General features: G+C 37.5%; 1 protein-coding gene across 11 annotated transcripts in view; it reads right to left on the reverse strand.

The window, feature by feature from the left end:
• The window catches only part of AGTPBP1 (ATP/GTP binding protein 1), a 68,614-nt gene continuing 54,900 nt past the window's right edge, over positions 2,555-16,268 (reverse strand). For 7 of the 11 annotated variants that reach the window (XM_021379539.1, XM_021379538.1, XM_021379536.1 and 4 more), the window contains 2 exons: positions 14,946-15,106; positions 2,555-6,029 (listed from right to left, as the gene is read on the reverse strand). In XM_021379539.1, coding sequence (XP_021235214.1) covers positions 5,852-6,029; positions 14,946-15,106 — 339 coding nt within the window. In that variant the 3' untranslated portion in view covers positions 2,555-5,851. Of the gene's footprint in view, positions 6,030-10,188; positions 10,949-14,945; positions 15,107-16,268 lie in introns of those variants that run through there. The other 4 variants (XR_002433143.1, XR_002433145.1, XR_002433144.1 and 1 more) reach the window with 2 other exon arrangements.

The following is a 16,268-nucleotide window of genomic DNA, read 5'->3' on the forward strand; positions in this document are numbered from 1 at the left end:
TCAGAGCCCTGTCAGTCTGGCCCTGAATGTCTCTGGGGAAGGGGCATCTGTTGAGGAGAGCAGTAAGCAGCCTCCTGGAGCTGTTTCAGTTGCTAGGGTTAACCATAACGTCAGGGGAGGTTCTCCTCCCACCTCTACTCTGCTGCAGTGAGGCCATATCTGGAGTAATGTGTTCAATTCCAGGCTCCCCAGTTCTAGGCAGACAGGAGTATTCTAGAGAGCATCCAGCATCAGTCAGTGAGGAGCCCAGAGCATCTCCCTTGTGAGGAAAGGCTGTGAGACCTGGGGCTGTTCAGCATGGAGAAGAGAAGACTGAGCGGGGATCTTATCAGTGCGTATAAACATCTGAAGTGCAGGTGTCAAGAGGATGATGCCAGGCTCTTTTTGGTGGTGCCCAGCCAGAGAACAAGGGGCAATGGGAACAAAATGGAACACAGGAAGTTCCATACAAACATGAGAAAGAACTTCTTTGATGGTGACAGAGCGCTGGAACAAGCTACACAAAGAAGTTGTGAGAGGTTGTAGTGTCTCATTCTCAGGAGATATTTAAAATCTGCCTGGACACTTTCCTGTAGAGAACCTTCTTTAGTAGAGGGTTGGACTAAGTATTCTCCAGAGGTTCCTTCCAACCCCCACAAGCCTGTGAGTCTTTAAGAAGACTGCAAACTGTAAAACATCTGCTGATTGTGCTTCACCTTTCCCAGCTCCCTGGAAGGCAAATCACCATTGTTTCATTCACAAGTTTGAGGGAAAGCAAGACTGTTGTTCCATAAAAGATAACTATCTGAGTAGGGCATTCCTGAGCCATGGACCTCCATGTTCTGGAGTAAACCTCCTTATTCTCAGCATTTCTAATCTGCCTAGAACTCACCTTAAATTGAAAGACTGTATGCAGGTTAAGCTGTATGAAGACATCTACAATAGTATTACATCATCTTTAGACTCAATTTTCCTCTTTCATTCTGAAAAATAATTTGAATATTAGAGCAATTTGAGTGAGTTCTCTAAGTACACAACAAGCAATTTTTTTTTTTTAAACTGAGTAGGACAAAAGCTCGGTGAGGGTTTGCAGTAAAAGTTCCTTCTACTAAGTTGTGCAGATACTTTTGCACATTTACTGTCTTACCTTGCTAAGTTTGGATGGACAGTGCAAAGGCAGCTCCTCTTTTAAGTCATTTCAAACTGATCTTCCCACTCCACGTTAACAGCAACATTTCATGCATGGAACATTTAATGCACGGAAGTACAATTGTAGAATGTTGCTTGTCTGGTTCTTTATAATACTTGGTACTGCTCATTTAAGTGTGCATTCTTCCAGTCTACCCTGAAAAATGATGCATGCCAAATAACCCCGTTCCAAGAAAGAAAGGCATGCACAACACAGAAACATCTCGTGGTAAGAATTCTGCCTAGGCAGCAGAAAGATGCAGCTGGTTGGCATTTGCTAACTATGTAATTTGGCTTAACAAATTCCATGGTGTATGGTTTCCTTTTTGTTAAACCTGCAATTTTCAGACAACTCTTTCTGAACTGCTTCAGAAGCTATACTAATAGTATGCTCTCTTAATGGAAAAAAAAAAAAAAGAATTGCACCTAACATCTTGTGTAACATAAGAACTAATGGGATATGTTTCATGAACGACTTTATGGCAGCTAAACAAATTCTCCATACAATACTATTAAAAATAGGCAAGCCATACATAACTTAAGATAGTATATCCTTTGATAGCTGTTTAGTAGTTCATATTTTGAAGAAATTCCTTCAGTCAATAAGAAATAGTTGGTTTCAGCAAATAAGATGCAAGGTCATAAAACAAATGCTTTACATCCTGATGACCTAAAAAAAAAATTAGATCAAAGAAAGATATCCTTAGACTAATTTCAGAGTTACAATGACTCTACTAAACTCTGGAAGTTTGAATGACAAAGCTTGTGAATGACGTTTTCAATTCAATCAAGCAGGACACAGGTAGCTTTGTAAACTGCAAGTGTATTTGAGAAAGTGACACTGATGACTGTTAGTAACCACTTGTTCTTTTCACACTGTTCCATGCAACCAAAAGACCTGCTTCCCATATTCAATTTTTCCTTAAAAAACAATAAATCTGAAACACTAAGATTGCTACTGCAAATAGCAAAAGTGAGCTAGTCCTCAGTTTCAGCCAGGGTTGGAGTATATAGGGATTGACTTGTGAACAAATAACCTGGGGCCTTTCTCAGATCAGATTAGAAGTCTGTTTGCTGTGCAGGACAGAAACACCCTCACCAAAACCCCTTTTTCTGTGTGCACTGTGATGTCCTCCATTGCAATTCATCCAAAATCTTCAGAAGTTCAGAAGGGTATTAATTTTTTTTTAAGAGTTACAATTCAGTCTATTAATGCGCAAATAGTACTCTAAGTCTGCAGTGTGCTGACTTTGACAGAGAACAAAAACAATACCCTTTTTGAAATGCTAAGCACATACCAATATCCTATAGGTAGGTTCATAGCAGCAAATTCTACCACAAGAAAGCCTTTAAATTTAGAACCAATAAAATGTGTAGGAAAGCAAAGTGGTTGTAATTCATTCTTTATTACATATTTTTATTAATAAGCACTGTTACTTGAGGCATGCATAATAACACTGCAACAAGTGTAACTATCACAGCATTACAATGGCAACTCTCTGAAACCTGAAATTCTTTCATTTTGGGAACCGTCATTACTGCTACTGCAGTCTTACTCGAGAATAAAATCAGTTCTCCTTGGTAAGTCAGACTGATAAAGCAATCCACCTCCAAAAACAACCAGAGAAGACTTCGGCACAAACTGCAGTCTTAGCTGTAGTTACATTACACCAAGTGATGTAACCAGTGAAGACACAATATGAAATTTTAGCTGCAATTTGAATGATACCTGGAAAGGGAATAAAGGAATTCATCGTCCTGCAATTACGTAGAAGCCAGACAGTAAATAACACAAATTTAATTATTGTTTTTAACCTTATTTGTTATTCTTACAGGAAAAAAACATTACTCCTTTTCCTGTAGAGAATCAGTCACGCTTATAGTAAAGGACCATCATTTAAAACCAAAAATATATTGAAGTGCCAATACATAAAACAAAGACATTGAGTTCTCTGGGTCAGGCCATGATAGCCTAATCTGTGGCATATAAGGAGCTGCCATTCTTTGCTCCTGTTCTGCCCATTTAGTGGGAGTGAATGCCTCTGTAACAGAGCAGCACATGTGCTCAAGCCCCAGCTATTCCAGTTTCAGCTAAACCATCCAACTTCACACCAAACAGCTAATGGGATACTGGAGTGTGAATGCCAACAATGTTGTTAACAGTGGCAACAGGTAATAGAGGAGGGATAAACAGGTGAAGTGTCTACAGCTGTGGCAGCTCCACCCATGAACTTGCATCCCTGTGGGCACAAATGGAGACTGAGCCTTTCAGAATGCCTGCAAACAAGGTGCAGAAAAGCACAACAAACACATGGGCTTTGCATTTTCCACAACGTGCAAGGTAAGGATAAAGTTTCACTCTTGCACTGGACCTGCACTGAAGTAGTTCAGACCCATAAATGACAGCTTGACATCTAATCAAATATAGAAATTTAATTTTTAAGTACCTTAGAATCTAATGCATAAAAAGAACAATATTTTAGAAAAGTGCCTGTTATCCTGAGTCATTACATAAGTCATTCATAACTTCTTTTTTGCACTATCTGGAAGCTGTACAAGACATGAGTACATAGATGTGTACTTACTCTGGATGAAAATACAATTTTTTTTTACTACTAAACCAGAATTATTTCTAATTGGATCTAGCAGATTTCTAGTCTTGCCTGTACCGTGCAAAAAAAGTTCCATGATTAATACAAATTCATAAGAAAACTAAAGAAAAAAACGCACAACTGTGTTAACTAACATTTGGCATCCTGCACCTTCCAAATTTTAAGCCAAAATTATTTCTTGAAGTTACTGATGTATGAATCCATAAGGATGAAAATCTGTTCATGCAGAGACCTAGTAAAGTGGCACTGTGATAAGAGCACTCTGCAATGCTTTCACTGGGTTAATTTAGAGATATTCCAAACTTTGTGGTAAGGTCAATCCTCCTTCTTGGCAGGTAATTCCCCTGCACTCTTCAACAGGGTATTAAAGAATCTTTCTTATTTACAGTACGTAGTTCTAAGAACACAAGGAATTATCATTTTCACTAGACAGAAGCATACACAGGGATAAGAATATGATTTCACTATAGTCTCACACTTCCACAGTGTGTGATTATTAACATAAATGTAAATCTCTGAACAAAAATACAGTAGCAGAGGGTCAAAACCCTTCCCCAGTTTCAGAATTAGGATGATATGGACAGACATCACCAACCAATACTGCATTTGAAATGGAAGATCCTGTTGAAAAACACTCTCCTAGCATTAATGAGTCAATACAGTTAATTCCCTGATTTATTTTAATCCTTCTGCCAATGGCACCCTTCCCCTTTGGAATATAGTTTCATTTGTAACAGTAAATGCACACAATGTTCTCATCAGTTAAACCCTTCTGCTACTTATGAGTGTTATTCTTCATGCTCTTTAAGCCTCTGCACATGCAGCAGAAAAAGAATGCTGCAGTGGGGTCACATCAAGTGAAAATCTTTTGGAAAAATATTTTTCATTGCAAAACATATGAGTTCTGTAAATAAAAGTGTGCAACTTCATTTCTGCATTAGATTTTATACTAAGCAGAGATAAGAGGCAACAAGAGCTGGCAAATGACAGGAGAAGACAAAAAAGCAAAAACCTCATGTCTGACAGCTTGGCTTTAAACATGAAGAGTACAAAATCACAGCACAATTTTTCAGGCTGGAAAGGAACTCAGGAGGCTACATAGTCCAATCTCCTTCTCAGAGGAGGGTTAACACTGAATTCAGACCAATTAAAAGATGTTTCAACAAAAATTGGACCTTCCCTCGTTAAGCGTTTAAATTGGATGTATACATTAATGTGTCTGTAGTAAATTGAACTCTTTAGTTATGTGCATATTGAACAAGAAAAAACAAGCAATTGGCTAGCTAAACATATGTAATGTACACATCTAATCACTTCTTGTAGTCATGTGGACTTTAGAAAAATTCTTTTCATATTAAACCATGGATATTTTAGGGGGAAAGACTTTTACACAAGCGTGCAGTTCTTGTGAATACAGGCTGCATTGGTTGGAGTGCAGAACTCTTGAACTATGAACAGATGTTATATTTTCAGCTAGTACTGTGGTAACACCATACAATCCTCAGAAGCAAGAAACAAGAGCAACAATTCATACATCACTTTTTCATTTTTAATTTGGTAATTATTGAATGGTTTCAGAGCAGGCACTACGTTATTGCAAACACAATCAAGTATCTGTATTAACATAATGTTGAAAAATAACCTTTTCACCTCAGTATGCACACGCGCATATACACACACATACAAACATAATTTAAAAAATCTGTACAGATGAATTTTTCAGGAAGCAACTGTTCCACAAAGAATTCATTTCTGTATCCTGACACACCACAAATTATAATCTATTTTTCTGATGACAGGCTTTAAGGACACAAAAAGCCATGCAATGCTATTCAGTAGAAAATGAACCAGTAAGGAAATTTATCTAGTTCATGCTCAGAGAAAACACAGAATTCCTTAAATAAAACAAGTGCCAATTTATGAGAAATCAGAAATATTTATTGTCCTTGAGCTTGAAAGGACCCAGTTACCGTGGTTCCTTAAGCTTATCCCCTTAGTAGACATGAGTGAGTAAGTATGTGACTACGAGAACCCAAGATTCCTCATTTCTTATTATCATCTGCAAAGACGCTTCAAGAAAGGAGTATCCTTGTTGAATCTGAGTCTGAGAGTCCATCTTCTTGATTGCTAGCCTCATAATCACCCACATTATCAGCTAATTCAACGTCTTGATCATCATTACTCTCTGCACTATAATCAACTTCTTCAAGGAAGCGAGGCTCATCTTCATCCAAAACGTACGTTGTAGGGCTAAAATGAACAAGAAGTTGCATAAATTATGGTAAAAGCTCTACCTTGAACACAACATTCAGACTGTGCCATGTCACTATCCTGACATAACCCAAGAATGACCTCAGGAAAAGGGCAGTTTACCTGAAACTGATTTTTTAATTGCATGTAAGACAACTGAGAGACAAAAACACATCTGTAACACTCTGAACTAATTAGCTAATCATACACAACTCATTATCAAAATGTGCTATGATAAGTCAGCTCAGTGGTTAAAAAAAATTACACTAATGACCCATACAAACTTCATATAATTATAGCACTATCATACATTGCCACAGGACACAAATATAGAAATAGCAGCTGCTATAAACAAATTAAAAAAAAAAAAAAAAAAGATCACAGCCTAAAAATCTGAGTGGAAAAACCTATGTATTTAACTAAACACGCATTTTACTGAAAAGCATTGTGAGCAATTGCACTGTACACACCAGAAATGAATGAGGGTTTTTTTGGCCTACATCTAAGATAAGTTTTCACACATGTCCTGTGACTGATACCAGTGTTTCAGAGCAGTCTATGTCTTTAACTCATGGCCTCCAAGAATAACGGAACTATCACTTTAGTGTGAAATAGAGCAAAGTTAGTAAGTAACTTTTGATCATCTCGCCTTCCTAGGATAGATGAAACAACAAGCAAAACTACAGGCACTTGCCAGACCCAGTTTTACTGCTCTCCCTTGGGTCATAAAACACTTTCTGCTTAAAAGCACTAAGTATTGCTAAATATTTCATAAGTAATTTTATATTCAGATAAAGTAGTAAGAAGGTTTTCAATGCATTTTTCCTAATAATGAACTCACACACAACTAATACAAAAGAATACTCTTATTGAGAGAGATCATCAGGTACTTGCATAAATGCTTGCCTATTAATTTTGATGAATTCTGTCTTAAGGCACACTTCAACTTATCTTGGCTGTGGCTTTAAAGTTAAAAGGATTAATCATTGCTTCTTTCTAGAGGTCTATTAAGAGCTTATGTAGATCACCTGAATCTTCAATGCAATTTTTCTATTCAGTATAAATAAATTTCACGCTGCTTTTCTTCTATTCGTTGTCTCAGTAAAACACTACATTATAACCTTTTGTGCTATTGGCAGTTAATTTATACACTGGAACAACAACAAATGAGATGAATTGATAGTCCTACCTTATTAAAGAATGGAAGTAAAACCTAAAATAGTAGGAAAATAAATTATCAAAAATTCAATTCAGTTCAAAACCTCTGGGTTTGTATTTAAAACAATCTGTACAACAGTTCAACTGAACAAGCTGTTGGTCGTAAAACAGCACAGAAAGCAATGCTCCACAAAACTAGATTGTTCTAAAGATTATTTAGCCTGCAACTAGGGCAACAACTCATTATATTGGTTAAAGAGCTGCTGTTTGAACTAGGTGTTTGAACAAAATTGATTACATTTAGGACAGATAATGACTGAGGGGAACAATCTATATCTTTACTAAGATGCCTCTTAATTTTACAGGTGGGGAAACCAAGGCACCATAAGGAAGAATATACATACTTCACATGAATAACCTGTCATAGAACCAGGAAAGAAACACAGGCTTTTGAGCTTTCATCTTGTGATGTTTTCTGCCTTAGACATTCACTACCTGACAAGTATTCTATAAGGAAAAAAAAAGTTGAAACGTTTCATTTATTCAATGAGATACCACCAACTATATCACATTTCAATAAATGCACAGCTTTCTTGGCAGCTCCTGCTTCTAACCACTTAACGTAGAGGTTGATTTATTTGGTTTCATATACAAGGAATCCACACTGCAATTGCAGAATAGACCATGTAATGCAATTCACAGGAAATGGAGTCATTAAATCAGAATGTTGGTCCTATCTTAACTAATAACTCTGAATACTGAAACTAAAAGCTATGTACAATGGTCTGTGTCATTGACAAATACTTCATTAGCCATTGACAGTGGAATGTTAATAGGCACTTAGGAAAATTCATATTAGCAAGATGCTCTGTAGACTAGTAAAGAAAAACTTATTTTTTAAAAAAATAAGTGCCATTATTTGGGAATTAAACTCACATAGCTATGCCAGTACAAGAAAAAAAGGGGCAACCAACACAGCCTATTCTAAGAAGAACACACAGAGCTGGACAAACAAGCAAACCACAAAGTTTTTAGACGTGGCTTGTCAGTTCATCAGTTCACAGAATATGTCCTATTTTTCACTGTCCTATTTTTCACTGCATGGCAAAACACATACAAATATGTATTACACATATTTTTGTCATATTTATGTGCAGTTATTCACATCTGTTTGCATATGCATGCACACTCCTAATTTTTACAAAGTCATAAAGTGTGCACAGTCTTTAAAGTCAGTATGTCTGTTGGAAGACATTTTAGATATTTGCTCTGGTCTGTATACATTCAAAATTCTCAAGGGATACATTTAGTTGACATCTCTCATTTGATAAAATCAAAATTATAAATTACATTCTCTATTCAAGACAATTACCAGTAGAGCAGATCTGATTCTCAAAACTACATAAGCATTTAAGTTAAAAACCAGCTCCAAAATCTGCCTCAGTCTTAGCTTTCTACTGCCATCCAAAATACAATGCATCATCACTTCTTTAATTACTGAAAACAATTATTAAGATTGTATTTATTCAGTTTTTAATTTTCCCTTTCTTGAATCTTCATTCCTTGCAAAATGGTACTCTAGCACTTTCTACATTCATAGGAAAAACTTGCATACCACTTAAACATATTTGCTTTCCCATGGTGAGTTTGCATCTGATGTAGCGAATTACCCTTAGATATTTAAATTTCCATAAATCTTTATTCTATAGGGTAGCATATATCTGTGAAGTATAATTATCAGTGCACTGTTTTACTGAGGCTTGGTAAAAAAAAAGAAAATAAAAATAAATAAATAAATAGAAATCCAAACACCTGAAAAAATTTCTTGCTGTTTAATCAAATTTTTTATTTGCCTCCCTGCCACTGCCCACCCTCAACATACCTTGTGATAATATACTTTTAGCTGCCATGATGCTGACTCTGTGGGTTTTAATTTCCCAGCTTTTCCCTTGGGCTGCTTCTAATTAACTTGCTCAGTACTCCCTCTTCCTCTACCCCTACACCTCCTGCTTTTGGTATTAAAAGGAAACCATTATTCTTCTCAAGTTAGCAGAAGTTGTTTCTCATACAACTACAGTTAGCAGTGCAATGCATCATATCTATGCTTTATGTTATAGACCTTCTTTGAAGTTTTGCAAAGACTTACTTAAACAACATTTTATGGGTAAAGTGATGAATTCATCACTGTGAAGTAATACACTTGATACAATTTTGTGCTCCTCACATTTATGAAGAACTTTAAGAATGTTGCTTTAATTTTGTAAACTATTTTCTACAACACCTGCCATCAAATACACAGAATTTAGGAATGAAGACAACCTCTCCCTAAAGCATATATTATTATTTTTTAATTACAATACCTTACTATGCTTTTTCTTATATAAAGTAAAGCTTCAAACTTATTCAAAAATAAACCTGTTCACTAACACTATATGTTTTTCAAGCTAAGACTTTATTTGTTCCTCAAAGACGTACTTGGATTTTTCATTATCTGTAAGACTCAATTACAGATACATTAATCCACAAGTCAGACACAATCACAACCAATTTCAGGCTCGTGGAGATGAGTGACTTTCTGAGACTACGAGGGAAGTGTACACATTTAAAAGCTTCTGTAGAGAAAGTAAGAAATATTCCCTGCCAAACCATGGAAAGCTGCAGCTGCCTGGGGAGCTGGGAAAGGAAGGAGAGAAAATCTAAGAACTAATGATTTCTTTTAAAACTGCAGTGGAAGGGAAGGGAAAATTTTGAAAGAGCAAGAGTCAGGAAGTACCACAAAGGAATCACATGTACATACGTGTACATTTGATTTACCTTTAGGATCTATATTCTTTTACAGGAATCAGCAAAGCTGCGACAGTAGGCAATGTCACAGATGCAGCTCCATGTGCTGTCCCCTTAAGGAGCTCTTCGTCTGTTTGCTTACCCAAAGTAGAAAGTATCTCTAAATACTAAATTTAGAACTTCCAACTCTACAGAGAAAAACTATGCGTCCAACTCCTTTTCAAACCATAAGAAGCTGTGTATTCAATTTCCACTTAAATCTTGATTTTAAATATTCCCATTTTCAGTGTCACATAATTTCATTCCACAGCTTAGTCAAAAGTTACCTTAACATTTTGTGGTATCATCCTGAAATATATTTTGTAAAACTCAAAACTGGATTAATTAGTTGGATTAAAAAATCATTAACTGTAGTATTTTACACACTAGTATTTGGATCGTATTACCACAAATGGAAGAAAAGCATGAAAAGTGGTATCACAGCATCACAGAATGCCCTAGGTTGGCAGGGACCTCTGTGTCCATCAGCTCCACCCCCTGCCCAAGCAGGGACACCCAGAGCAGGGTGCCCAGGAACACGTCCAAGAGGCTTCTGAAGATCTCCAAGGAGAAGACCACACAGCCTCTGGGCAGCTGTGCCAGTGCTCTGTCACCCGCACAGCACTGCAGTGCTGCCTGGTGTGCAGATCAGATGCTAGGGCGAAAGTCCTAACTCAGACAGTGGTGAGACACTGAACAGGTTGCTCAGAGATGTTGCAGATGCCCCATACCAGGAGGAGTTCAAGGCCAGACTGGATGCGGTCCTGGGTAGCCTGATCTGGTGGATGGCTGCCCATGGCAGGGGTGTAGAAACTAGACGATCTTTATGGTTCCTTCCAACTCAAGTCATTCTATAATATGATCATCTCTGTGGCCCTCGCTGGACTCTTCCTGGTACCTCCATGTCTCTCTTGTACCATGATTCTGTCCAGGCAATGCTTACAAGTTATTAAGATGGAAAGAAAGAAAGTAGGTCAAATTTGGTTTCCTTATGGCAGCCTAAAAGTAGGACATTTTTGCAAGAGGATCATTGTCACATTCTCCTGCATGAGCCCCACACTCCTTGCGCCTACCACACTGATGTATTTTCTCAAGTCTAAGAGTGTAAGTGCAGAAAAAAGGATTTTGCAGCTGTTTTTTTCCCCTTTCACACAGCTCCTTTTAGCAGTCTGCTTTTTCTACCATTTCATAGATACCCAAAAGCATTCAGAAAAGTGCTGTCCGCTTCTCTACTATAATTAAATCAAATTAACAAAAATACAAAATGTTCTAGAACACACCAGTGAGCGTCAACACAACTAATGGAAGGGCTAGAATTTCCAAAAGAGGTCAGGTTATTCAGCAAAAAATATTCCAGTAAGTCCTAACATGCAGTCATGTGTTTTCGTTTCATTGCACAGACCCTACCAAATCCCTCAGCATAATAAATATAATTCATACTGCAAGATTAGTATTCCATTTAGTCTAATCTTTTCTACTGAGGATCACTTAAAAGACTGGAATGGTAACACACAGCTGAACTGTCCTCCCCACAGTCCCCCTGAGCACCACTGCTGCCACCCACTCTGGAAATAATGTCAAGCACTAGTTACTTCTTTATTCACTTCCTTCAAATAACATTACAGCTGGATTTTTTGTGCATGCGTTTATATAAAGTAGTATGTTATGAGGCTGGCTGGTACATGACTTGTCCCTTTTTTTAATTCAAACCTGATGCTAATGCATTTCTGATGTTTCTTTAGCTCTCTGCCAGAAACTGCAGGGAGTGACTCATGTGTGACATTCCTCAATTCAACAAGTGCTGTTTCAATGCCACTCAACCACACATAACATTAACAGACTGAGAAATCCAGCACATACATATATATTTTTTTTCCAAAACACCACAACAAGCTATCTGTGAACTGGCACATTAGCTTCTCGACAGAGACATTATAATATATAGATTCTGAATCTGAGGCACCAGTTGAAACAAAGCTGTGTGGAAATCTGGGGCTGTTCTTCAGTGCCACCCTAATAATTACTCACTCATAAACACATCTTAATTCAAAATACTGCAATTTGAGGTTGAACATTTCAAAGAGATGCATCTATATTGAAGCTTAGTTCTAATAAAACTGACAGTTATATAGTACTTCTGGATGGGAAAATATTGTGTAGCCTTTTTAACATTTAATATTAGCTGCAAATGAAACAAAAACTATTCTTGAAAATATGTGCTCAGGGCAATATATGAGAAAGTGACTGAATAAGCATAACTTGTCTGTATTAAATTTTGAAGTTCAGCATCCTGCCGTAATGGACAGAAGAAACCTTGTATTCCAATTACTCCAATTAGGACTCTAATTTAAAGCTGCCAAAAACACCAGCACTCAGTATTTTTTGAGAGTAGACTTAAAAACAGTCTCTCAATTTCACAGTCACAGAATGGTTGAAGTTAGAAAGAAGCCCTGGAGACCAAGTTGTCCAACTCCTCTGCTCAAGCTGGGCTACCTAGAGCTGGCTGCCCACAAACATGTTATTCTGAATGATGACTTTTGAATATTTCCAGGAATGGAAACTTCACAACTCCCAAGGAAAACCTATTCCAGTGTTCTTCCTCACAGCAAGAAGGGTTTTTTTTTTGCTTAAACAGAATTTCCTCTGTTTCAGTCTTTGTTCATTGTCTCCTGTCCTGTCATTGGACACCACAGGAAACAGCCTGGCTTTGTTTTCCTTACAGGTTCCCTTCAGATATTTGGACACCTGAACTGCAAGATCCGCCCCTGAGCACTCCCTAGGCTGAACTGTCCTGACTCTTTCAGCCTTTCTTCCTGTGGGAGACACACCAGTCCCTTACTCATCTTAGGGAACTTTTGTTGGTCTCTCTCCGAGTATAGTATTTTGTCTTCTGTAAAGAAGGTCCCAGACCTGGATACAAATTCAATCTGTGGGCTTCCCAATGTTGAGCAGAGAGAAAGGATCACTTCTCTGAAGCTGCTGGCAACATTCCTCCTCAGGCAGCCCAAGACACCATTATTCATCCTTTCAGCAAAGGCGCATTGCTTGTTCATGTCTAGCTTGGTTTAGATCTACCAGGACCCCCAGGTGCTCTGCTGCTGAGCCGCTCTCCAGCTTGGTGGCCCTCAGCATATACTGGTGCATGGAGTTGTTTCTCCCCAAGCACAAGACACTGCACTTCCCTTTGCTGAGCTTTGTCTCTATCCATTTCTCCAGCCTGTCAGGGTCCCTCTCTCTGCCATGTCAGCCACTCTTCCCAGTTTTGACTCATCAGAGAACTTGCTGAGGGTACGCTCTGCCCTATTATCCAGACCATGAATGAAGATGCTGAACAGGATCCACTACTAACCCCTGCAGTACAGTGCTAACTAATGGCCTTCAACTAGACTGTAGACCACTCTGGTCATCACCTTCTATGCAAGGCCTTTCAGCCATTTTTCAATCTAACTCATGGTCTGCTCATCCAGCCCATACTTCATCAGCTTATCTATGAGGATTTTATATGAGTCTGTGTCAAAAACTGTACTGAAGTTCAGGCAGACAATATCCACTGTTCTTACCTCATCTACCTGGCCAGTCATTTCAACATGGAAGGTTATCGGAAGGTTATCAGGTTGGTCAAGCATGACTTTGTCTCCAGTTCTGGGGCCCCCAACACAAGAAGGACATTGAGCTGTTAGAGTAAGTCCAGAGGAGGGCCACAAAGATGATCAGAGGGCTGGAGCACCTCCCCTACACAGATAGGCTGAGAAAGTTGGGGCTCTTCAGCCTGGAGAAGAGAAGGACGTTCCATTATCTGAAGGGAGTCTACAGGAAAGCTGAGGAGGGACTATTTATAAGGGCAGGTAGAGACAGGATGAGGGGAAATGGCTTTACACTGGAAGAAGGTAGTTTTAGACAAGATATTGGGAAAAAATCCTTTACTGTGAGGGTGGTGAGACACTGGAACAGGTTGCCCAGAGAGGTTGTGGATGCATCCCCCTGAAGGTATTGAAGGCCAGGCTGGATGGGGCTTTGAGCAACCTGGTCTAGTAGGAGGTGTCCCTGCCTATAGCAAGGGCATTGGAACTAGATGATCTTAAAGGTCCCTTCTAACCCAAAACCATTCTATGATTCTATGACTCTTTCCTCTTGCTGAATCGAAGCTGATTTATAGGGACAACATATTATAGCACGTAAAACTTGCCTTTTTATAATCTAACTTAATGCTTTTCTGATATCTGTAACTCCATTTTATTTAATTCCTAACCATATTTTAAGAAAGATATGTTTGTACTTTTGAAATCACTTGTTTACTGTGTATAGTGAATTACACGCACAAATAGATAGTAAATGATTACATATATGGAAGTATGAAATAGTATGCATATTTTGTAAGTCAATCTAGAGCTTTAATAATTTTGTAACTTAATAAGCTGGCTGCTGAACGGGTACAATCCTTTTTTTTTTTTTTGATGACCCAAACATTATTTCACATTTTAAATTCTTCAAATGTTTATGTATTTGTATCAGAGGGGAAAAAAAATTAGAAGGAAAACTGTCAGTTCTTAAGGCGACATTCAACCTATATAGATCAAGTCTGTCTAAAAATATTTTTAATACTGTAGCCAGAAATACAAAAATGTGCTGTCAGGAAGAGACAGTTGAGACTTAGGGTTTCACTGTATTTAATGACTCCTTGATTACATTAAAAGTTATACCAGCAACAAATGTAACAAGTAATCTAGCTGTGTATTACTGCTTTCTTCAGAAGTTTAAAGCAGATGAATTAACAAGATAGTGTAACAGCAGTGTGAGTACACTGGAAAACTATCATGTCACAGCACATCAACATTCTTTCTGAAGAGTGGAAGAACATTTTTGAGAGAATCTTCACTTCATTTGAGAAACTTCTTTTTTCCTGAAAAAATTTAAAATATAGTAAATGTGTACTACCTTGTCACTTTGCAGCTTGACTCAATCAGCTCATTTTCAATATCCAACAGACCAGAAGGCAAATTGTATTCCAAAGGTGAAGCCATTCTTTTTAAACGCAGTAAGCCAACACAGAACTTGGCTCCCATTTCCTCCAGTTCTCTTGTCCCTATTTGCAATCCCTAATTTAAAAATAAGAATTAAAAAGGCCTTGAACTTATTTTTTATGCAGATGGACACATATATACAGCAGAATTACTATTCACAATACATTTAAGAACTGCAGCATAAATGCCTAGCAAGAAACAAAACAGAACAAAGGATAACAAATCGAGTCTCCTAAGGGAGAGTAGTCATTTCTGGACACTTCCATATTTCTTCAAACCCTCCTGTTTAACATTTCTAGCACATCAATATTCACAGAACTTTACCCAGCAGTAAGAGGAGAGATCAGAGATCATGTCCAAGTTTACAAGTCTAAATTATTTGTAAAACCTGAGACAGAATTTAAAAAAGGAATTTCAAATACTAAAATGCTAAATACAAGATTCTTCATCAGAAAGTCCTTTAAAAACAAATTCAAATTCATACTGCATCTGTGAGCAATTTCATCAATATGTTCTAAAAAATAAATAAGACAATTTAAAACAATACTGTTCTCCTTGAAATGAACAAGTCTCTCTTCTCCTCCTATAAGGTAAGGGTTGCATATGTTAATTTTGAAAGAATTTATTCACAGAATTAGTAACTAAGAATATAAACATATAAAAGAACTATCAAAAGTCATAGCTGGTTTCTAACTTGAATGAGATAGCAAGTCAAGAGTGAGAAGTATTTAAGAAGTAGAATTTATGTATTGTTCTCCAATATTACATACGTGACAAAGTCTGGCATCAGATTATATACATTTAACTTGTTGAACAGTGCATTATGTAACAAAGAGTACCTCTGATCTTAACTCTTTTATGAAAAGACAATGATACTACAGAGTGGCCCTCAACAATTACAGAACTAGTCAGTACTGAATCATATATATGATAACAGATTAAATGTCACAATCTCACCCAGTCTTCCCTTTGCATCTTCTTTATCTCAGGAGAATTTTAAGAGTTTAGTTTGTATCTCCTAAGCCTCTCAAGGAAAAGGGTAGTTAAAAACAAGCTTTGACAAAATAAGCACAAGAGCAGAAGAACCAGGAACCAGTGGCAAGCTAAGTTGTCCAGCAGGAAAATGTATGAAAGACAAAGAACAGAGTATATTTTTTTCCTGAAAGCTAGAATAGACACACACAGAAGCTTTGCACATTGCCACACTGATGCTATACTATAAAATGAAAGGTTCGAA

Source organism: Numida meleagris, chromosome Z (genome assembly GCF_002078875.1).
Source record: "Numida meleagris isolate 19003 breed g44 Domestic line chromosome Z, NumMel1.0, whole genome shotgun sequence".
Classification (NCBI taxonomy): Eukaryota; Metazoa; Chordata; class Aves; order Galliformes; family Numididae; genus Numida; species Numida meleagris.